This window comes from Psammomys obesus, unplaced genomic scaffold, assembly GCF_907164565.1.
Source record: "Psammomys obesus unplaced genomic scaffold, mPsaObe1.curated_primary_1811, whole genome shotgun sequence".
NCBI lineage: Eukaryota > Metazoa > Chordata > Mammalia > Rodentia > Muridae > Psammomys > Psammomys obesus.
Window position 1 is genome coordinate 58,772,618 of NW_026585504.1, and position 23,354 is coordinate 58,795,971.

At 50.0% G+C, this 23,354-nt stretch overlaps 1 protein-coding gene across 1 annotated transcript in view; it reads right to left on the reverse strand.

The window, feature by feature from the left end:
• Positions 1–6: 6 nt before the first annotated feature.
• Ralb (RAS like proto-oncogene B) overlaps positions 7–23,354 on the reverse strand; it is a 31,672-nt gene continuing 8,324 nt past the window's right edge. The window contains exons 2-5 of the mRNA XM_055601578.1: positions 11,759–11,921; positions 7,059–7,267; positions 4,501–4,678; positions 7–772 (exon numbers count right to left, since the gene is read on the reverse strand). Of these exons, the coding sequence (XP_055457553.1) occupies positions 653–772; positions 4,501–4,678; positions 7,059–7,267; positions 11,759–11,872 (621 nt within the window). The 5' untranslated portion in view covers positions 11,873–11,921 and the 3' untranslated portion in view covers positions 7–652. The remainder of the gene's footprint in view (positions 773–4,500; positions 4,679–7,058; positions 7,268–11,758; positions 11,922–23,354) is intronic.

The window sequence follows — 23,354 nt, forward strand, 5'->3', positions numbered from 1 at the left end:
AAGAAAGAAAGAAAGAAAGAAAGAAAGAAAGAAAGAAAGAAAGAAAGAAAGAAAGAGATCTTTTGTTTTCAGTATTATCGGAGCTTAGGTTTTTTTCTGTGTACTTCTAAACTGATAAGAACCGACAAGGGGTCTTGCTGGAGACCCTCTTCTAAAATCTAAGAAAATAAGACAGTAATTTTTTTTTTCTTTTAGAGCCAGAGTCTCACTAGGTAGCCCAAGCTGGTCTTGAGCTCAGGCTACCCTCCCTGTCTTACCCTCTAGAGTCCTGGGACTACAGGTGTGCACCATCATTCCCAGCTAAAATGGAACATTTTGAGTTTCAAACAAAAGATGGTCATGTCCTAAAACTAGGGGACATAAGAGGCTGTGACAATACTTTTTCTGATCCCCAGAACTCTGTCCCTAGAGCTGGTGGTGGCCATGGTTCGGGAAGGGTGGGGGTGGGGTAGACTCTCTGAGCTCCTGCCAAAATTAAGAGATCCAGTACACAGACAAAGGCATCTTTTCTTTGCCAGCCACCGACGCACAGATACTGTCCCATTTAAAGAAGTGACAGTGAATGCAGCTGCGGGAGCAGGAAGCCGGGCTGGAGGCCACCTCCAGCCTCACGCTGCAGCGTGGCCCACCCTGCTCTGCGCCCACGTCCTGCTCACAGCAAGCAGCACCGCTCTTTGAAACTCTTCTTGCTCTTGTTGCTTTTCCTGCCATTCTTGTCCTTGTTTTCTGACATCTTTTTCGATCGGATTTCTCTCATGAGATCAAAGAACACCTGGCAGCGGGGAGAAGGGAGAGAAGAGTAAGGAGGGAAGCCACTTAGTCACCAACCAGCAGCTCAATTGGCAGGAACGCACGTAGCTCCTGTGGCAGAGTACAAACGTACATTCATTCATTTTTTCTTTTTAGACAGGCTCTCCTGTAGCTCAAGCTGGCCTCCCATTGGCTGTGCATGGCCAGGCACTCCTGGTCCTCCCATACACCCTGGGGCTGGGATAGGGGACACTGGTGGTGGTCCCAAGGCAAGAGTTCCATCAACTGAGTCCATCCCAGCCCCCAAGACTACTTTCATGAGCCTGTTCCATTAAAAACAAAGCATCAACAATCAGTAAGTAAGAAGGCATCTACATCAGTAAGAACCGGATTTAATGAAACACCCCCCTCTCCGTTTCTCCCAAAAAGAAGAGCTCTGCCATTCCACACAGCTTCCAACACTCACAGGATGAGCCTGCCAGATCTTTTCCTAATAACATAATAAAAGTAAAATATGCTTTTTCAAGCACAGTTCTAGTGTGGCCTGTGAGTCTATTCTTCCCGTTTCCAGAAAAGCTAATGGGCAGGCAGTCCCTTGCCACTCAGCCCGATGACCTGAATTCAATACTTAACACCCACATGGTAAAAGGAGGGAACTGATTCCCATAACTTCCACATGTGACGGAATGGACATGTATGCGCACGCGCACACGCGCACACACACACACATGAAAAAAGGAAAGAAGAAAAGGATGAGTCTCTGCTCTGTCTAATCCCAAAATGCCTCATTTGACTACAAGGGTTAAATGCCACTATGAGTGACAGCCCCTCCTCAAGTTCACTTTAAAAGCCACCAGTGGCAAATCTGGGAAAGAGGAAGGCAGGTTCCTGAACTTGAGAGCTAGGGAGAAGAGGCAAAGAGAAGTCACAGCCTTAGTCCTCACCTACACCCAGCCCCACCCCCACTCCACCCGTTCTCCCCAACCCCATTGCCAAGATGAATTTTATCAAGAAAGATGAGCGGCTGGGTGTTATCTAGACAGGCCTTATCATCTGCCAGTGAGGTTTTGGGTTTTGCCCTCTGCTACCAACAATCACCAAAGGTCTGATTACAACCTAGCAGACAAAACATACTCCCTACAAAGACACACTGGAGATTTTCCACAGAAACTGGAAGCTTGACAAGGAACACAGGCTTTTTTTATCTCCACCAGCTCTGAGCTGATCTCAGAGACAAATCAAGGGGAGAAGCAAGTGTGCGAGCTGGGGGTGTGGCTCAGTTGGCGGCGCATTTGCCTAGCATGTACGAGACCCTGGATGGCACCCCAGCGCTGCACAAACCAGGCATGATGGTGCACACCTGTAACCCTAGCACTCAGGAGGCAGGGGCAGGAGGATCTGAAGTTCCAAGTCCTCCTCAGCTACATACTGATCTACAGGCTAGCTTACCATGACCCCCAGGCGCAGGGAAGGGAACCCCAAGTGTCTCAGGCTGGCCTCCACACCCTTTTTGCTAGCACAGCCATGAGTCCAAATTGACAGACTTGTGTTTGATCCTGTGATAAAAGGCAGGATGGAAAGAATTGTGGGATCATTCCACTGAAAATGCTGCCTACTCTGCTCCTGGGCCGAGCTTCTCCACAGCCTTTCTGGAGGAAAGCATATACTGAAGAAAACTCACTACCGTCACAAGTCGCTGCTCGGTACAAGTCCCTGCTGAGCCTTGCCTGCAGGTCAAAGCTTGTCCAGAGAGAGGGGGCAGAGATGATAATGTGCAACGCCCCCCCCCATAATATCCCAGAGAGTTGACTCCCACCCCCTCAAGAGCAATTTTCATGCTGACGAAGTCGTTCTGTTTTGTTGTCATTGTTTAGACAAGGATTCCTTTGTTGGCCCGGCTGGCCTTGAACTCTGCCTGCCTCTGCCTTCTGAGTACTGAGATCAAAGGCCTGTGCTACCAGGACCAGACAGCCCTCCTGGTTTTTAAAAGATAAGGCATAGGCCAGCTGTGGGAGGCCAGGGCCAGCCAGAACTGCACTGGGAGACCTTGTTTCAAGATGAAGGCAACACCTGGACAGCCCCTGCATCTCCCTCGGCTGGGAAACTGATAGGAAGAGAAGAAACAGATGTGTAAAAACAGGAGCGAAACGAGAGTTCAGATAACAATGTGAACAAAAGGCAGATGCTGGGCATGGCAGCTGGTGGAGTGCGCATGGCATCTGGCATACTCGAAGCCCTGAGTTCCACCCTGGCAGCCTGGCAGTCGGGTGTGATGCACGGCACCTGTCATTCCAGCATGTGTTATGTGGAGAGCTGGAGGTCAGTCTGGACTCCATGAGACCCTAGCTCAAGATAATAGACAGACAGACAGACCCAGCCAGGGAAATGGCTCAGTGGGAAAGGTACTTACTGCCAAGCCTGACAACCTGAATTCAATCCCCTGGGATCTACACGACAAAAGCAAAAATCTCATAGGTTCTCCTCTGACCTTCACATGTGTGGGGGGGCATGTGCGTGTACAGGTGTGTGCACACACACACACACACACACACACACGCAAAAATAAATGTAATTCTAACAATAAAGAAATAAGATACCCAAAGCAACCCAAACCGACGGATGACGGGACGATTCCCGCTGTGCCCGGGCTACGCAGAGGTGTGTTGCAGGCCCTGACTCCCACTTACAGCCAAACCCTCCTGATGTCCCCCAGAGCACCAAGCCTTCCCCCAGCTAGCCACACAGCATTTCCTGGTACGGTGCAAATCAAGGGAATGACACCCTACAGCATGAGCCTGGGTCACCCTGTGACGGAGATGAAGAAGAGGTAGACAGATCTGTGACCCAGCATAACCGGGTGCAGACGGCCCTTCTGCCTGTGTGGCTCTGCACTGATTTCGCAAGCCCAGGATGTGACGTAAGAGCCCACGCTGTGGCCTGTGAAAACAGAGAGAAGTAAGCTGTGAGGTGCTTACTTCAGCTGTGCGGTAACACCCTGAACGCTAGTGCAGAAGAAAAAGTCGAAGTGGCCTTGTGCTTGGGGAAAGCCCAGGCTCCATCCCTGGCACTGCCGGGGTGTGGGGTGCATGCCTGTCCTTCCAGCACTGGAAGCTGGAGGGGTGAAAGCTGGAAGAGCAGTTCAGCGGCCTCCTCAGCTACACAGGGAGTCTAGGCCAGCCTGTGTAAGACTTTATTAAAAAGACAAAAAGGGAAGAAAAAGAGAAAGAAAGAACAGCAGAAAATGACACAAACGTGTGATACCAGCCCCTGGAAGATGGAGGCAAGAGGACAAAAAGTTCAAGGCTATCCCTGGCTATATAATTAAACCTGAAACCAGACTGCAGGTGTTATGAGACCCTGTCAAAAAGAAAAATGAGGAGGAGGAGGTAGAGGAGGTGAGAGAAGAGGGGGAGAAGAAGGAGGAGGAAGAGGAAGAAGAGACTCGGTGGTGGTGGCAGCTGGAGAGGTGGCTCAGTGGTTAGGGGAGAGTACCATTCTTGCAGAGGACCTGAATTCAGTTCCCAGTACCCACACCAGACAGTTCACAACTACCCACGCCTTCAATTCCAGGGGGTCCTACGACCTCTTCTGGCCTCTGTGAGCACCTCCACTCACATGTGCAAAACCCTACTAGACACACACACAGACACAGACATTCACACAGACACAGTCAAAACAGAAAGCCACGTTAAGATGGCTGTGTCTGAAGCCGGCGAAAGCCAGTTTCCAAGACCCAGGAACTCGTGCTACCTTGTCCACATTGGCCCGGGTCTTCGCTGACGTCTCCACGTACTGCACACCCCACTCCTCCGCTTTGCCTCGGGCCTCATCCCCGGGCACCTGCCTCCGCTCCTCCAGGTCAGACTTGTTGCCCACGACCAGCAGCGGGATTTTATCCTCCTCGGCCTTGACTCGGAGGATCTGTTCCCTGTGGGTGATGTGTCAAGAAAGCGAGGTTAAGAAAGCTAAAGGAGAGGGGAGGCGCCGTTGAGATGGCTCAGGGGCTGCAGGGGCTGCCCTCCAGACTTGAGTTTGATTTCACGGTGAGTGGTGAAAAATGACTCCTGCAAGATGCCCTCTGACCTCTACATGAACGTTATGGCGCCCGTGCCAGCGCGCACACACAAATAGATAAGGTTGCTTGGTTTTTATTCTAAAGCCAGCCAAGAAGTCAGCCGTGCAAGCAGCTGGTAGTGTGCCTCAGTGCTTACAGCGAATCCAAACAGCTTGGCTAAAGAATGAGAGGAATCATCCCATTTGAGGAGTATTTCAAAATGGGTCTCTACTGGCATCATGATCCCCTGGTCTCCCTCCACCTGCAAAGTTCTCTGCCCCACACTCCTACAGGAGACATCCACACAGGAAGCCAGGAGCCTGCATCTTGACAGGGCTCCCGGTTTATGGGGGAAACGAAAAAGGTGGAGGCGGGGGTTGGAGAGGGAAGAAAAGGAACCCTCTTTGAATCTCAGGGATGAAAACAAACTAAAAGGGACCAGGGCTATGGCCCAGTTGGCAGGGTATGAGCCTTGCATGCAGAACCCCAGGCTCCACCTCCAGCACTCTACAGACAGGCAAAGTGGCCATGACAGCCATCCCAGCACTCAGTGGAGACAGGAAGACCAGAACTTCATGGTCATCTTGGCTACATGATGTAAGTTAAAAGCTAACCGAGGCTACATGAGACACTGCCTCAAAAATAAACAAACAAACAAACAAATAAATAAATAGATAAAAAGACTAAACAAAGAAAAAAAAAACACCATCAAACGCAAAGCGATAGCTCACAAACATTTTTAATAACTCCAATACAGGGACAAGGGAGAAAATGTTTCCTGTTTCATCCTCAGGACTGCATCAAAATCAGACTGTGATCACAAGAGTGCTACCCACATAAACGCTTCCTGACACACTCCCACTGTCCTCCTCTGCCTATCGGTCCTCTCCACACACACATTGCAGCTGTAGAAAGTCAGGACCTTCAGCTCTGGAGGTCTGAGGCCACAAGCACGGCTAGCGGCCCTACCTTATCACTTGCCTCCTCTACCACAAGGGCTGAGTTCAGCCCTGACACCTCCCCGGGGCTGCCTTCCTTATCTTGGGAAATGTTTAGCTGACTCCCTTCGGTTGGTCATCTGACTTCAACAGAAGAAAGAGCTTGTTAAAGCATGGAGGCTGGGAGCTGTGGAGATGACTCAGCCAGGAAGGAAGCCTGGCACCAAGCCTGACTACCTGAGTTCAATCCCTGGGACCCACATGGTAGAAGAGAGACTTCCCCAAGTCCTCCCCAACCCCCACACATTCTCTGTAGCACAGATAGACATGTGCACGCACTCCACCCCACACAAATACTAACATAGAAAGACATTCTTAAAGGATGGAGAAAGGAAACTGGGAAGAGGGCTGAGGTATTAGTTTGTTCCCAGGGCTGAAGGGATGGCTCAGCAGCTAAGAGCACTGGCCGCTCTTCTAGAAGACCCAAGTTAAATTCCCAGCAAGCACTTGGCAGCTCACAACTGTCTGTTAATGCTAGTTCCAGGGGAATCACACAGACATACACTAAGGCGAAACACCAATGCGCATAAAAGAAAAATAAATATTTAAAAAAGACTGTTCCCAAGAACCACATTAAAAAGTCAGATGTGAGAGGTGATAGCAAACCTGTGTCCTCAGCACTTGTGAGGTGGAGACACATGGTCCTGGGGGCTTGCTCACCAGGCAACCCCACTCTTTGATACACTGTCTCAAAAAATGAGGTAGACAGTGAAGACAGTTAAGGTTGGCCTATGGCTTGTTCACACAGTGGTTGGAGAGATGGCTCAGTGGTCAAGAACTGTGGCTGTTCTTCGTGAGAACCCAGGTTCAATTCCCTGCATCTACATGGCAGCTCACAGCTGTCTGTAACTGTAGTCCCAGGGGATCTGATGCCCACTCCTGGCTTCCACTGGCAGCAGGCACACAGATACATATGCAGACAAAACACCCATACATACAAAATACATAAAACTAAAAATAAAAAAGGATTAGGGGGAAACCGCAAAGTGTGGTTTTCCTTTTTCACTGTTAGACTCTCAGGTTCTTAATACAAAACACTGCCTTCCAGGTGTGGTGACACACGCCTTTAGTCACCGCTCAGGAGGCAGAGGATGCACAAGGAGATAGAAGCAATGGCGGACCCAAGTAGACCACGGGTCAGAAAGCCCTGTGGCAAAGTTCAAGGCAAAGCTCTCCCTCAGCACCGCCACTGTACTGAACCCCACATTTCGAAGCCTGGCCCCTCGGCAGGAGGGTCTGGAGCCCAGCTCTCGCACCTGAACTCGGCCGTGGCGGTGAACGACTCATGCTCCGTAATGGAGAACACGAGCAGAAAGCCCTCTCCGCTTCGGAAGTAGTTGTCTCGGATGGCGGCGTAGTCCTCCTGGCCGGCTGTGTCCAGAATGTCTATCTGGACCTCTTCTCCGTCCAGAACCACTTTCTTTCTGTAACTGTCGGCTTTGGTGGGCTCATAGTCTTCCACAAACTGGGAAAACACAATGAAGGAGTACAGTCGGCCCTGATTCTCCATCTGAGTGCTTTACCATCGACTTTGTGTTTGCTGAATTAAGGCACTGGAGAAGACATCGGGGATACTAACGATCCTTCCTCTTTCCCTCCCTCCCTCCCTTCCTTCCTGTGACAGAGTTACACTATGTAGTTCAGGCTAGTCTTGAACTTCTGAGCCTCCCATCTCTGCCTTCTAAATGCTAGAATAACAGGCACGCCCCACTATGCTTGGGAACCCTTCCTTTCTTGATACCTCTAAGTTCTGCTATTTTTTTTTTCTTTAAGGCTTTCAACAACAGAGGCAGAGAGCCCCATTTTACAGACAGGAAACCAAGCACTAAGCAGAACTCTTAGTCAATACAGCATAAAATTATCTTACAAAAAATGAAAAGGCCTGTGATAACAATGAACAGAAGAGATTAAGAGCACTGGCTGCTCTTCCAAAGGTCCTGAGTTCAATTCCCAGCACCCACATGGTGGCTCATAACCAGCTATAATGATGCTTGGTGCCTTCTGGCATGTAGGCAAACATGCAGGCAGGACACCATATACATAAATAAATAAATCTTTAAAAAAATAATGAGCAGAAGTATAAAAATCAGCCCAAAGGAATTTGGCAAGAGGAACCAGAATGTAGAATAAAACCAACTGAGGGCCTGGGGGATGGTTTAATGGGTAAAGTGCTGACCAGAAAGCCTGAGTACCTGAGTTCAATCCCCACATCACGCATTTGAAAACAACAACAAAAAGGCCAGAGGCTGGAGAGACCGCTCAGCAGTTAAGAACACATACTGCTCTCCTAGAGGACCCGACTATGTGTAGCTCCAGGCGCAGGCGAATCCAACGCACACAGCATGCATGAGCCCATGCACCCACAGGCACACACGCACACAGTTATACGTGGGCACATGTAATTACAAATAAGAAAAACAAACCTTAAACAAAAGCCAGACATGGCAGCAGTGCGTGCATATAACGCCGGTGCTGGGACAGAAAGACCGGTGACACCAGGGCTCACTGCCCAGCCGGCCCAGCCTACTCTGAGCTGGGGCCAATAAGAGACCTTGTCTCAAAAACGAAGTGGGCCACGGCTGAGGAACACTTACCTGGGGTGTTCTCTGACCGCCACAGGCACACTTTCAGGCACACACATGTGCACACGTCATCTGCATAATGAACATGCTCACAGACATGTGAATTAACAAACAAATCCGGTCGAGCACTGAAAGCAGACTCGGCGAGACCCTTATTACCTTGAAGTAGAGGAGGCCTTTTTAACTATGACTCAAAGTCTAGAAGCCATGTAAAAAAAAAAAAAATTGATAAATTAGACTTCCCAAGAATGAAACCATCAGAGGCACGACACAGCACAAATGCAGGCGCTGAACAGAGCAAGCGCGGGCCCCACGGGCACAGGGCTCTCCTCTTAACACACACCGGAGGGGAGGCGCGAACATCCGACAGAGAGTCCCCAAAACAAAAGCAAGGAGACACGATCCCCTCACTAGTGCAGAAGGAAGGAAGGAGAGAGAAGGAAGGAGGAGGGCAAGAAGAGGGAACGGGGAGGTAGAGAAAGGGAGAAAGTGCCACCCTGAGACAGAGCATTTTTGCTCCCCGTCGGGACAGGGGACGGGACCATCCCACAGAGAGACCTGTGACCATCCAATACAATGAGAAATGTTATCCTCTGACCCTCCCCACATCCAGCTCCTAGGAATCTAATCTCCAGAAACACAATAGCCCCAAAAATCGAGGGAGTCACTGTGGCACCAAATGGCATCATAAAAGATGAAGGCCCACCCAAATGCTCAGCAAATAGCTGGCTACTCAACAAAATACTGCACTGCTGATTCCTACATATGTGTCCCCCAAAGACGAAACAAATCAAACGCTACCAAAAAGAAGAAAAAAGAAGAAGCAGATTAGCCTCCCCCAAATGTGTATTTGGTAATAAAGCCACACAGAGCCAGGTATGGTGGCACACATCTTTAGTCCCAGCACTCGGGAGGCATAGGCAGGCAGATCTCTGTGAGTTCAAGGCCAGCCTGGTCTAGAAAGGGTGTCCAGAACAGCCAGTTGCTCCACAAACAAACCCTGTCTTAAAAAACATAGATAGATAGATAGATAGATAGATAGATAGATAGATAGATAGATAGATAGATAGATATAGATAGACAGATAGATAGACAGATAGATTAGATAGATGATAGACAGACAGAAGCCATACAGAAAAATTAACTAATTCATGAGAATTTAGAAAAATATTTTGTTAAAATGCACTCTCCTTTAAATTATTTTTTAAATTACAGTTAGTGTGTGTTTATGTGTGTGTGTGAGCGTGTGTATGTGTGGGGAGCATGTGCTAAAGCACATTCGTGGAGGTCAGAGGCTAACCTCAGGCCTTCATCTCCCACCACGTTTGTAAGGCAGGGTGTCTTCCTTTTGCTTGCCACTGCACTCCTGCTGGGCTGGCCAGCCCAGGAGCTTCTGGGGAGTGTCCTGCCTGCACCTCCGATCTTTCCACAGACGTCCTGGAGCTACAGATGCTCCTACACCCAGCTTTTACCGGGACTCCAGGGGTTCCCACTCAGGTCCCCATGCTCACATGGTGAATGCCACCCACTGAGCTGGCTCAGCCGGGCCCAGCGCTCCAGAGGTGAGGCAGAAGGACTGCAAGCTTTAGGGCTAGCCTGAGCAATCTACAGAGACTGTGCCTCAGCCTCTTGAGTGCTAGAATTACAGGTGTAGGCGACCACACCTGCATGAATCGTACATGATTAAAGAGTGAATTTTGGACCAGCAGGATAGCTGTGGGTGATTGTCTCGAAGCCCGAAAACTTGAGTTTGAATCCAGGCCTCATGTGGCGGAGAGAGAAAAGCAGCCCCTCCCTGCTGCCCTCTGACTTCAGGGTGCTGTGGCATGCACACATACACAGTTAACTCTTTTTAAAAAGCATAAAACATCCAGGGCTAGCCCATCTCTCCCTTATCTGCAGCCATGATGAGAACCGCTCTTAGACTGGAAGAGGATTCTTGATCTCAGTTTTGGCACAATGTATGGATTGCCAGAACTACAGGAATCCTCCCCGCTGCTCTCCACAGCCATGCCTCTGCTGTGATTTAGCTCCCCCTAAACTCCAGGCTAAAAGCTGGTGGCCAACGTTACTGTTAGGAAGGACTGGGGCTGGGGATGGCTTGTTTGGTAAAGTGCTTGCCTTACAACCACAAGAAACTGAGTTCAAGTCCCGGACCCCACACAGAAAGCTGGTGTGGCTGTGTGCATGTGAAGTCAGGGCAGGGGAGATGGAATGAAGTGTTCCCAGGTGTTCACTAGCCAGTCAGCCTAGCCTCGAGAGCACCAGGACAATGAGACCCCGTCTCAAAAGCCAAGGTAGACAGGTACCAAAGAAAACCCAGCAAGGTTGTCTTCTAGGCCTCCACATACACCCCCCCCCCCCACACACACACACACACCACAGAGTTAATAAAATTCATGAAAAGGTTCATTTTGACCCATGGTTTCAGAACTTTCACCCACAGTTCTTAAGCCACCAGGTGAGGCAAAGTATGGCGGTGACAGCACACAGCAGAAACCTCCCAGCAACCAGGAAGCTGGAAAACAAACAAACAAACAAACAAACAAACCAGAAAGGGCCTGGGATTCTAACATCTCTTTAAGGACTCACTTCCAATGACCCAACTTCCTCTTGCTGAACTCAACTTCCATACTTGGTCCCTTCAAGTCATTCAAGACACAAACGCTTGAAGCTGGAGAGTACCTACGTTGGCAGAGTGACACACAGAGCCTGGAGCTCCATCCCCAGAGCCTCATAAACCAGGCAAGATTTATAATTCCAGCAAGGGGAGGCAGAGGAGGATCAGAAGTTCAAGGTCATCTTTGGCTACAGAGTGAGTTTCCGGCCAGCCTGGGCTACTTGAGATTCTGTCTTTAAAAAAAATGTTGGAGCTGGAGAGATGGCCCAGTGGTGACAAGTACCTGCTGCTCTTGGAGATGCCAGAAGCTTGGTTCCCAGAACACTGGGCAATTCCAACTGCCTACAACTCCAGGGTATCCAGCTCCCTCTTCTGGCCTCTGCAGGTAACTGCACTGTTGTGCACTCCACACGCACCCTCCCCCCCACATACACATTTTTCCATATGCATAGAACTTAAAATAATAAAAAAAAAATAAGTTACAGCACCTAGAAGAGGCCTCTCTCTTGCTTTGCTCCTAGCTCAAGGAGAGTACACATAAAGTGGAAATGCAGCGTGGGGAGAAAATCCTTCCACTCCTACTACAGCTAAAATCATACCGTATCAGCAACGGGGGGATCTTCTGCTGAGACTCCCTCCCCTGAAGCTATTCAAAAACCGCACAGGGATATGGACACAGAACACCGCTGGAGCGGGCACACACGATGCCACAGTGGGCACGGTCCCTTGGGTAGGGTGCGCTGGCATCTCTTACCTCGTCATACATGAACTGAAGCGTCAGCGCTGACTTGCCCACCCCTCCGCTGCCGACCATGATGACCTTGTGGAGGGCCAGGGAGCCCTGGCTCTTGCCCTTGTTGGCAGCCATCCTGCTGGTCTGAGGCGGTGACACGTGGACAGATGGCCCAGATGGGGAGCTGCAGGTGACAGAGACAAGAACTCAGAGATGGCATGCGTTCACTCTATCCAGTTGAAATCAAACAACACATGACATGCCTACACATCAAACATTTGATTTTTAAGGTATGTGCATGTGTGAGTATATATGCCTGTGTGTGCCCACACGGGCATAGCGCCCTCAGAGGCCAGCGGGCGGGAGTTGGAGGTGGTCATCAGTGCTCTTAGCATCAAGCCATTTCTCCAGCCCTCGCACTTAGGAAACACCTAACCCATTCCAGCAGAGAAGGGCCTCTTGAGGAAGACCCATGACAGTCTGATAACTCTGAAGTCACTTACCCAAAGGAGGCCAGAATAGTACAAAGCTGAGAGAGGAGAAACAGGAGTGGCTATCCCAAGCCTGCACCCCGAGGAAGGGCGGCAAGGGGCAGTCACCTTATAAAAGTCAGTACGCCCGAAGCCGAGGACGCCTCAGTCGGCGAAGCGCTTACACGAGAACCTAAGTTCAAGCTCTGAACCCCACGTGAAAAGAGCCAGGCCTGAAGCTCGCACCTGTAAGCCTGGCACTCAGGCAGAGGCCCTTGCAGTCCCAGCACTGGAAAGGGAGTGACAGGCGGATGTCTGGGCTCAGTGGCCTGAGAGTCTGGCCAACCATGTGAAGTTCCAGACCCACAAGAGACCCTGCCTAGAAGCAGAAGGCACCTGAAGAGTGACACTCAAGGCTGTCTCTGACCTCCACGTGCATGCCCCCGCCCAGTCTCCCACCTCTGAATCACGCACACACACATTTTAAAGCAACAATAATCACCACGGGGCTTCTGGAAGGTGAAGCAAACCGGTCAAGTTCCAAAAAGAGCTATCGGGGGACAGTTTGGGGGCCTCAATATCCAGCTCTGTATTCTCACTTCTCTCTTGACTCATGTCCCTCTACTCCCCACCTCTAAGACACACACACACACACACACACACACACACACACACGCTCATGCACCTGCATGCACACACACCATGAGTAAGCAAGGAAGAGTTAGAACTGAGGTAACTTCTCCGTGGAGAAACCAAGACTCTCAAGGAACCATCTTCAAAAACACAGTGGAGGACTGGTGACATGGTTCAGCAGATAGAGACATTTGTCACCACGTAAGACAACCTGAGTTCAGCCCGCAGGACCCACCCAGTTGAGCGGAAACCTATTCCCGAAGGTTGTATTCTGACGTCCACACACGTGCCACTGCACGGGCACACCCTTCACATACAAAATAACAAAAGAATCCATTGGAAGAGTCAGGCCTGGTGCCGCATGCCTTTACCTCAGGACTCTCCTGAGTTTGAGGCCAGCCTTGAGCACAAAGTGAACTCCAGGCCATCCACAGCTACAGCAACAACCTGTCTCACGAAGCGGGGGTGGGGAGAGGCATGTGAGGGGTTGGGTGGGGACATGGGACAGGACTGGACCAGTGAGATGGCTCAGCAGTTAAAAGCACTGGCTGCTCTTCCAGAGGTCCAGGGTTGATTCCCAGCACCAGCACAGGGGCCCAGAACTGTCTGCAACTCCGGTCCCAGGGAATCCGATGCCCTCCTGGCCTCCACAGGTGCCAGGCAGGCACATGGTACCAGATGCACAGGCAGGCAAAACACCCATATGCATAAAACAAATTTAAAAAAACTTTTTATTGACTAGGTTAGAGGAAATAACATTCTAACGACAACCAAGAGGCTCCTTGATGGGTCCTGACACGGGCAGTTTTCTTCCTCCCAGGCCAAGCAATTAACAGGTAATGCATGCTGTAGCCGGAGACCCAGAGAGCCAAGGGGCCTCTTTGTGAAGGAGGCACAGCTTGGCACGGCTCACCACGGGGGGCAGCACACACCCACCGTTCCAGCCTGCAATCCCAGAGAGCAAGTGAAGGGAAGTCAGCACACAGCCCCGAGAGGACTTCTCAGACTGGGGTTTATACAAACAAGGCCTGATCAGCGTTCACAGAAGCAAAAACAGCATCTGAGGAAAAAATGACACTATTGAAAGACCAGATGGACGAAACAGGAGTAGTGGCCTTTAACCCCAGCACTCAAGAGGGCACAGGAAAAATGATCATAAGTCCAAGGCCATCTCCAGCTATATACAGCCTTCAAGGCTAGCCTGGGATACATAAGACCATGTCTCAAATTTAAGATAAAAAAAAAAAAATTCAAGTCAGGTAGACCTGAAAATTGTCACTCAGAATTCCTAAACACTGTGTGTGTGTGTGTGTGTGTGTGTGTGCGCGCGCGCGCGCGCTCGCGTGTGTATAGAGTGAGTGTATGTCTGTATGTATAGTGTATATGTGGGGTATGTGTATACAGGGTATGTGCGGCTGTGTGTGCATATGTGTGTCTAACATGTTTCTGTGTATAGTGTGTCTGTGTGTCTGTGTGTGCATGGATGTATGTGTCTATGCGTGTATGTACAGTGTGCATGTGTGGCTGTGTATATGTCTGTGTGCATAAATGTATAGTATGCGTGTATGTGCAAGTATGTGTGTGTTCATGTGTTTATTCGTGTATAGTGTTTGTATACATGTTTGGGCGCATGCATGTATGTGTATGTGTGTATATGTGTATGCATACTGAATATGTGTATGTACAATATGTATAGTGTATGTTTTGTGTATAACAGTATATGTGTATGTATGTGTAGTATATGTGTGTACATATGAATGTATAGCATGTATACATATATATATCATTGTATAGTGTGTGTATATGTGTACATACGTATAGCATGGATGTATAGTATGTATGTGGAGGCTAGAGGTTGACATCAGGTATTTTTGTCACTGTCCACTTTTAGTTACATGTATGTGTCTATGTTGTTTATACCACAAATATGTGGGTGCCCTCATAGGCAGAAGAGAGCCCCTAGAGCTGGAGTTACAGGCAGTTCTCACATAGGTACTGGGAACTGAGCGCGTCCTCTGGAAGAGCACTGAGTGCTCTTAAGGCCAAGCCATCTTGGTGGCTCCTCGACCTCTTTAAAAATTACATTTCCATTTTTGAGACAGGTACTCTCTTGCAGCCCTGACTGGCCTGGAATCATCATGTGGACCAGGCTGGCCTCTGACTCACTGAGGTCCACGTGCCTCTTCGTCTGTCTCAGCTGCTTCCCTAGTGCTGTGATAAAACGCCACGAGCAGGGCGGTTTATGGAAGGAAGGATTCATTTGGCTCACGGTTTCTTCATGGCAGGGAAGCAGAGCAGAGAGCAGCAGGCACAGAGGCTGGGACATAACTTCTTGACCCACAGGAAAAAGCAGAGAAAGCGAAGTAGAAAAGGCACAAGTCTTTGAAGTCTCAAAGCCCACCTCCAGTGACACACTTCCTCTAGCAAGGCCACACCTCCTAAGCCTCCCCAACCGGACACTAAGCATTTACTGCCTGAGCCAATGGAGACCATTTCCCATTCAAACCATCACGGCCACCCAAGTTCTGGGATTAAAGGCTGTGTCCCCACACCCGGCCACCCACCTTATCTTCTGAGAGAGGGTCTCACTGTATGAAGCTGGTGAGCAGGAAGTTGAAGGGAGCCCCGTCTGCATCACCACCCAAGAGTCAGTCAGAGATGTGGGCTGCCAGCTTTTTACATGGCTTCCGGGGACCTGAAGTCTGGTCTTCACCCTTGCAGAGAGCTGGCTTCGTAGCTGTGTTCTTTGTGGGGACTGTTTTTTGTTGTTGTTGGAGCAGTGTTTGGTTTTTGTTTTCTTTTTTCTTTTTGACACGGTTTCACTGTGTCACTGAAGCTGGCCTGGAAGTGAGGATTCTCCCTCCTGAGTGCTGAGGCGTGGTCATCACACCTGGCCTGGCATTCACTGTTAACTGCATACCTCCGCTTAAGTATGTGTGTTCAAAGTCTTGTGTTCAAAGCCCTTGAGGTCATATGTCTTGTTTTGCCAACTTTTTTTTATGGACTTTATCTGTTTTTGAAATCAGGCAGACTGAACCTAATTCATCCTTTTCTCAACGATTTGGGGGCCTTTAGCATTGGTGTTAGCTCCACGATTGGCCGTAGACTGCTCAAAGTCAAGGTCCTACATAGATCTGCTCATTTCTTTGCACTTCTCCCGGTATCTGCCCACCCCAGGCATCCGCCCTACTCCCCCTGTGCTAATTAAGCACTTTTAAAACAGTGAGCTAAGCAATTAGCTAGATAATTAAGCACACCTGAGCGGGGCTAGAAATAGATGGACTGGGGTGCAGGCGCCCCACAAGGCTGTGATTCAGGAACTTGAGACCGCCTCTGGCCTCCTTTTCAGCCTCCCTCTCCTGCAGAGTTGAGCCAGGGGGACCACAGCTCCTCAGCCTTGTTTCGGAGAGCGGGATGAAAAGGAGCCGACACGTGTCCGAGGCGGGGGCAGGGTGCTTTCAAACGTGCAGACACCGAAGTGTGCACTCCATCCTCGGCGTGTGCGCATGCGTTGCACGTAGGTTTTAGTGTGGGGTGTGCCCAGACACACGAGTACGTGCATGAAGGTGAGAGGTAGACGTGGACGCGGGTTTTCTTTCCTCAGTCGTTTGCCACCTCTACTTTTACATTCTTTATTTGGTAGTTAACTTTTTGTGCTTGTGTGTGAACGTGTGTGCACCCACGCCAGCAAACATGTGTGGAAGGGAGACGAAGGATTGGGAGCCACTCTCCCTTCTACCGTGCGGGTTCCAGAACTGAACTCTGGTAGACAAGCCTGGTGGGAAGCCATCTCCCCAGTCCTCTTTATATTTTGAGACAGGGTTTCTCCGATGAAACGGAAGTGAGCGTCAGGATCCTCCCAGTGCCGGGGTTGCTCTCGGCCTGGCTTTCCGCCGAGCTCTGGCGATCTGCGCTCAGGTCCTTGTGCTTGAGCGGAAACCCCCAAACACGCAGTCTCCCCAGCACCGTTTACTCCTGCTTTCTGTTTGTGTCTTTTGTTTGTTTTCATTTTAAATAACGTCGATTTCTATGTAGGAAATATTCGCCAAATAATCACTGAAGACAACAACCTGGGGTGGGGGCGTGGCTCAGGCCTTGGAGCGCCTGGCCGGCCTGCTGGGTTTGATCCCCTGCTCCCCGTAAGCTTTGTGTGGAGGCACCCAGAGATAAGAAGAGCGAGCTAACCCAGCTGCAGAGGGACTCTGAGGCTGGATTTTGTAAATTATGTGGGAGTGTGTGCTCTCGAGCGAGCGCTGGTGCCCACAGAGGCCAGGGGCATCAGATCCCCCTCAGCTGGAGTTACAGGCATTTGTGAGGCGCCCACGGTGGGTGCTGGGAAGCCATGTTCTAACCTCTCCATCACCTCTCCAGCCAGGAGATGTCGTTTTTTTGTTGCTGTTGTTTAAGTGCAAATCAGAAGTAACCAAAGCTGAGGTTTCCAACCCAGGCCACAGCCGCAGTGGGCTCGCTAGGGCCAGGAAAGGACCTAGGACTCTGGTGGCAGCCAAGTGTCTGTCACTGCATCACTCTTGACACACCCACCTCCTGGCCTGGCTCTGAAGATAAGAAACTGTTCCCTGTTTACCTTGATTGGTGTATCAGTCTCAGAAAAGACCCCTGGGCCCAAATTTTTTGGTTTTGTTGCTCTCCTTGTGGAGCTCCTATTCCCTCAGGTCTTTCTATCTCCCCCTTTTTTCATAAGATTCCCTGCACTCTGCCCAAAGTTTGGCTGAGTCTCAGCATCTGCTTTAATACCCTGCTCTGTAAAGTCTTTCAGAGGCCCTCTGTGGTATGCTCCTGTCTCTCATTCAGAAAGGCAAACAGGATAGACCTCAGAAGATGGAGAGAAAAAGAGAAAAAAACAAAACAACAACAACAAAAAAACAAAAAGTCAGTGTTCTTAACCACTGAGTCATCTTAACAGCCTACCCCCATTTTTAAAAAAAAAAAATGGATTTTTGTCAAGTTCTTTGTCACAGCAAAGAAAAGCTCACTAAAACACATGGTTGGAAAATTAAGAGGCTAGGGCTGATTCAGTAAAGTGCTTGCCCTGCAGACAGGAGGAGCTGATCCTCAGCAACCCAGGAAAAGCCAGTTGTGGAGATGCATGCTTATCATCCCAGGGCTAGGGAGGCTGACAGGTGGATCTCGGGCCTCGATGGCCAGGTAGTCCAGTCTACATGGTTCAGAGAGAGTCTGTCTCCAGAAGCGGACACCTGTCACGGTACCCATGACCCCTACACACACAAAGAAAGACTAGAACCCACAAACCCATACCTATAATAAGAACTAAATAAAGATGGGAGGAGAGAGGGTTCTTGACCACAGAAAGCCAAGGACATGCTGGTAAACACACGGTGGGCACATGAGTTACACAGTCAGCGTTTACGGCCGTCACCATAAAGACTGGTCCAGAGGCTGGTGAGGTGGCGTGGTGGGAAAAAGCACTCGCCATCCAAGCTGGCAACCTGAGGTCTACCCCCTGATGCAACAGAGGATGGACAATACCTTCAAGTTGTTCTCCACACACTCACACCTGGCACTGCGTGTGCGCACGCACACACGCACGCGCATGCACGCACACACACGCGCACACACACACACACACACACACACACACCCCACATACACACTTTTATAATAAAGAAAAAATTTTAAAGACTAGTTCAGGCAAGAATGAGCATTTTTGGCTAACCCTACAGAGATCTGGAAGAAGAAAAGGATATTGGGGGAGAAGAGAGAGAAAAGCATTTTCTGCTCTTCCAGAGTTCAGCTCCCAGCTCCAGGGAATCCACTATCCTCTTCTGGCCTCTTAGGAGGCCTGCACACATGTGACACACACCCACAAACATGTATAAATAAAATCTTTAAATATAATAATTAATAAATATCATTTAAAAATAAAAGATACTTGCATGTTCTCCTACTCCATGGCATGTGTCCACATGAATACACACAGCACACATACACAGGGAGAGAGAGGAACAAATGAACGAACAGTCACTTACAGTCTGGCACTGTCTCGCACACGTTCTGCTTGGACTAGCACAGGCTGTGAACTTGGCCATTAAGGAAAGAGGCTGACAAGGAAAGCGAGGGTTCACTTACAAAGCTGAAGCTCAGAGAGGAAGATGATAATTTAACTTCCACACTATTTCACACAGGAGCGCCCAACAGAAAGCAGCGATGGACGAACCAGAAAATCAAACACGCCAAGAAAGGTCAGACTGAAATTGCGCAGCTGGAGAAGTCGGTGAAAGGAAGAGCAGGGGGAGTTGTGAAAGACTGAAACAAACGCCGAAAAACTCTAACCTTCTGCCAAATGACATCTGTGATATGAAAGACCCGTCTGGGAGGCCAATGACTCAATTTTTAACTCTATTTTCTTATTTTTTTTTTCATTTGGAGCTTTTTGAGAGGATTTCAAGTGCCTCAGGTTGGCCTCAAACTAACTAATAACAGCATTCTTGAACTTCTGACCCTCCGGCCTCCACCTCCAGAGCTAGGATTGCAGTATGCACCATCACACCTGACTTTTTAAAATCAGCAGAACATGAAGTAATTCACCGGAAAGGAGGAGAATATGATTAATAAACATATAAAGCCACACCCAACGTGGCAGCTCCCGGGGAAAACTCAAACAAAACACTAGCTTATCTAAAGCTAAGGGTGTGGGAAGGGGAGGTGGACAAAGCGCTGACCTCACAAGCATGAGGACGGGAGTTCGGATCCCCAGAACCCACACAATATGCCAAGCAGCCAGTCTGAAATCCTCGTGATCAGAAGGTGGAGGCAGGGCACCCTCCAGAGCATGCTAGGTTAGCACACTGGCCCAATCGGTGAGCTCTGGACTCAGCTGAGAGGCCCTGTTTTCAGTAAATAAGATGAAGAGCAACTGAGGAAGACACCTGAAGCCCACGTAGGACCTCTGTATGCAGGGACACGCACATGCATGTGAACCTGTACACAAATGTGTGATCACACACACACACACACACACACACACACACGTATGGGAAAATGGATACAACAGGCAAAGATATAAATCCTATGTGCTGAGGCTGTGTGCAAGAAAGTGATGTGTGTGTGTGTGTGTGTGTGTGTGTGTGTGTGTGTGTGTTACAACAATGCAATAATCCAGAAATACTGTGTAAATTATACAGGTATAACCTGAAATACTTGTATAAATTATAAAAGAGCCAATGTTTAGCGTAACAGCTACTAACAAGAAAGAGGAATTTACACCCCTACCTACTGCCCTGGGAAATGTCCAGGATGTGCCACTAAGTGAGAGGTGGGCACAGGAATCAAGCTTCAAAAGATAGAAACTATGATGTCCCTTGTTTTGAAAAGCCTGGGATGGCTCAGCAGCTAAGAGTGCTCACTGCTCTTGCACAGGGCTAGAGTTCAGTTCCTGGAACTCACCTCAGGCTTCTCATAACCACTCATAACTCTAAATCCAGGGGATCCAACACCCTCTTCTGCCTCCTTGGCCACTTGGACACACACACACTAGAGGCTTAAAGAGGGCCTGAGGTGCCATGACGGGTCTGGCAGCTGGGGCTGGTTGTGGCAGAGAACGTGGAAGAAAGGGGTGATGGGAAAGGCTCTTTGGAGACAGAGTAAGGGGAACTAGCCAGTAGAGCTGGAGACAAGAGGCTCTGGAATGGCGCCCAGGCTGGCTTGATGTCTGACGTCCGCACTCACGGGGGCTTGAATTGCTACTGTGGGGGTGGGGTAGGCAGAGGGGTGCATCTAGTCTACCTTCCTTCCCCTGTTGTGTAAAACACCCTGACTACAAGTAGCTCAGGGGAAGGAAGAAAGGGCTCCTGTGGCTTACTTCACTGAGGGAAGTCGCGAGAGGAACTCCAGAACGCAGCCTTGAAGGCAGGCCCACTTGCATTCAGCCTGGAAGCACAGAACTCACTCTTGGCTTTCCTCCTCGGAAGTCCAGCAGAAACCGTGGAGAACACTGCTTGGTGATTCCTGGGCTTAAGATCAGCATGCTTTCTTCTGACACCCCAGACCAACTACCCAGGGAGCGGAGCCACCCACGATGGGCTCGGCCCTCCTACACCAATTAACAATGCCAGCTGGCCTTTGCAGGCATGCCCAAGGCCAGCCTAATCTGATCAATCCCTCAACTGTGACTCCCTTCCTGGGGACGCTAGGCTGTGTTAAGTTGCCAGTTAAAGCTAACTAGGACACTATTTATACATTTGCTTATTTAATTTGTGTGTGCCTGTGAGTGCATACTTGCGAACTCACAGAACAGCTTTCAGAAGCAGGTTTTCTCCTTCCCCCGCGTGGTTCCCAGGACTTGAACTCAGGTGTCAGGCTTGGCAGCACGTGACTTTTCCTGCCAAGATATCTTGTCAGCCGGAGGAACGGATTTTAAGGGTAGAAAGATGAAGAATGGGAAGAACTACCTGGGAGAACTGTTGAGTTTGAAATTGCTGGGAGACAGCCAGATGGAGTGAGCGGCCGCAGGGAGGCAGAGAGGCTCTCCCCTCCAGTGTGAGGAGACTCAGGAAGCCACCTGAATGGATGTGCATGGCCCAGGCAGCATGGAAGGCTGAGAGGGCTGGCTAGAACCTGAACCAGGGAGAAAACCCTGAGCCTGAAGAAAGCCTTAGACAAGGGGTAAGCCCTGGGGAAAATGAGCTCTGAGCGTCTAGAAGGACAGGCATTGGCGAATGGGAACAGCAAGGGCTGTGGAGCCTCAGTGGGGAGGAAACGGCGTTCCTCGCTTGTGATTTTAAATGCATTTAAGGTGAAGTTCCATGGGGCTGGTTAGCTGAGGTTTTCTTTTTTATTTTGTTTTGTTTTGTCTTCAATTTTTTCTTCCCTGGCTGGCTTGCTAGTACAGGTACTGGGGATGAGCGGTAGAGTGGGCCTTTGTAGGAGGACCTGGCAAGGTGTCACCTAAGCCCGGGGTGCCAGCAGAGCCCAGGAAGAATGTGCCAGGGTCAGCGCTTCTGGGTGTCAGGAGGGCAGGTGGAATTTGAGCTAGTGATTAGACAGATGACAGGCTCGGGGCCGTGGTGTTTGAGAGAGATGACCCCGTAGCGCATTTGGACACCCAGTCCCCAGTTGGTTCTGTTTGGGGAGGCTTAGGGGGTACGGTGGAGGTGTGCAACTGGAGGAAGGCTTGCCGAGCCTTTTGCGTTAAAGACTTGGCCGTTTCCAGCTTGTTCTCTTGGCTTTGTGCTTGTACTAGATGGGAGCTCTCAGTCGCCGCTCCCGTCACCATGCCTGTGGCTGCTGTCACGTACAACCACCACCATGGACCCTAACCCTCTGGACCCATGACCCCAAATAAACTCTTCCATAAGTTGCCTTAGTCATGGTGTTTAATCACGGCAACAGAAAAAAAAAGAGCTAGTATAGGGCTCAGTGGGGATACGGAGTCAGACTGTCTTCTTTAGAGGTAAGAGATTTACTGAAAGTTACTTAATGCCATAGGTGGACAGACAGCAGCATAGCAGGGCCTGAGGTGAGAGCAGGTCCACACGGCAGAGCGAGGGCCCCTTCTTACACATCTTCCAGAAGGTCGGATACTATGTGATCGGCGGTCACAGCACACGTGGACTGCCAGGCTGTCTCTCTGACTCCTGCTAAGCTGGGGTCTTGCATGCAGTCACTTGGTGAGGGCAGGAGAACAAGAATCCAGGAGAGCAAGCTGGCTCTGGGGCTCAGCCTGGCCACACCCTCCCCACACCTCGGTAACAAATTTGTGTTGCTGGCACTACAGTTCCAGTGGGAACCCCATGCGAACCCGGTGGTTCCTGAGGGTGATGAAGTCAGAAGCAGAATTTCTGTCCTCCATCCATGAGGAAGCAACCAGGAAGAAGGTCCAGCGGTGACACGGAGTGGCAGAGGACCTGACGCTGGGAGACAAGGCCCTAGCATGTGGAGACTTTGAAACAAGAAGGTGACTAAGAAGAGTGAACAGGAAGTGGCTGTGAGGAGCAAGAAAGGACACGGATCTGGCCTGGTCACCACAGGGCTGGGGAGGCCGAAGTCATATGCTTAAGATGTGGAGGCCTTAAGGACAAGCGTAGAGGAAGTTTCTTGGAATAGAATAATGCTCCTGTAGGCCTTGCTGGTATCGTTCATGCTTGGGGACAGTGGGTCAGTCACTGCTGAGGTGCATAAAGTGCTGAGCTGAGAGCCTGGTAACAGGGAAATGTGGGCATCCTCACCCCAGCAGAGGCAGAGCTCTGCGCAGGTGAGCTGGCTAGCAGAGCCCATGGCAGCCCCGACAAGGCAGCTTCTTAATAGTGTTACATATTGCTGCTGCCTGCATGTATGTCTGTGCGCCATGTGCATGCATTGCCTGCAGCGGCCAGCAGAGGGCACTGGATCCTGCTGGACTGGAGTTATAGACAGTTGTGAGCCACCATGAGGGTGCTAGAAATTGAACCTGGGTCCCCTGAAAGAGCTCTTAACTACCGAGCCCCAGGCGTATGTATGTATGTATGTATGTATGTATGTATGTATGTATGTATGTA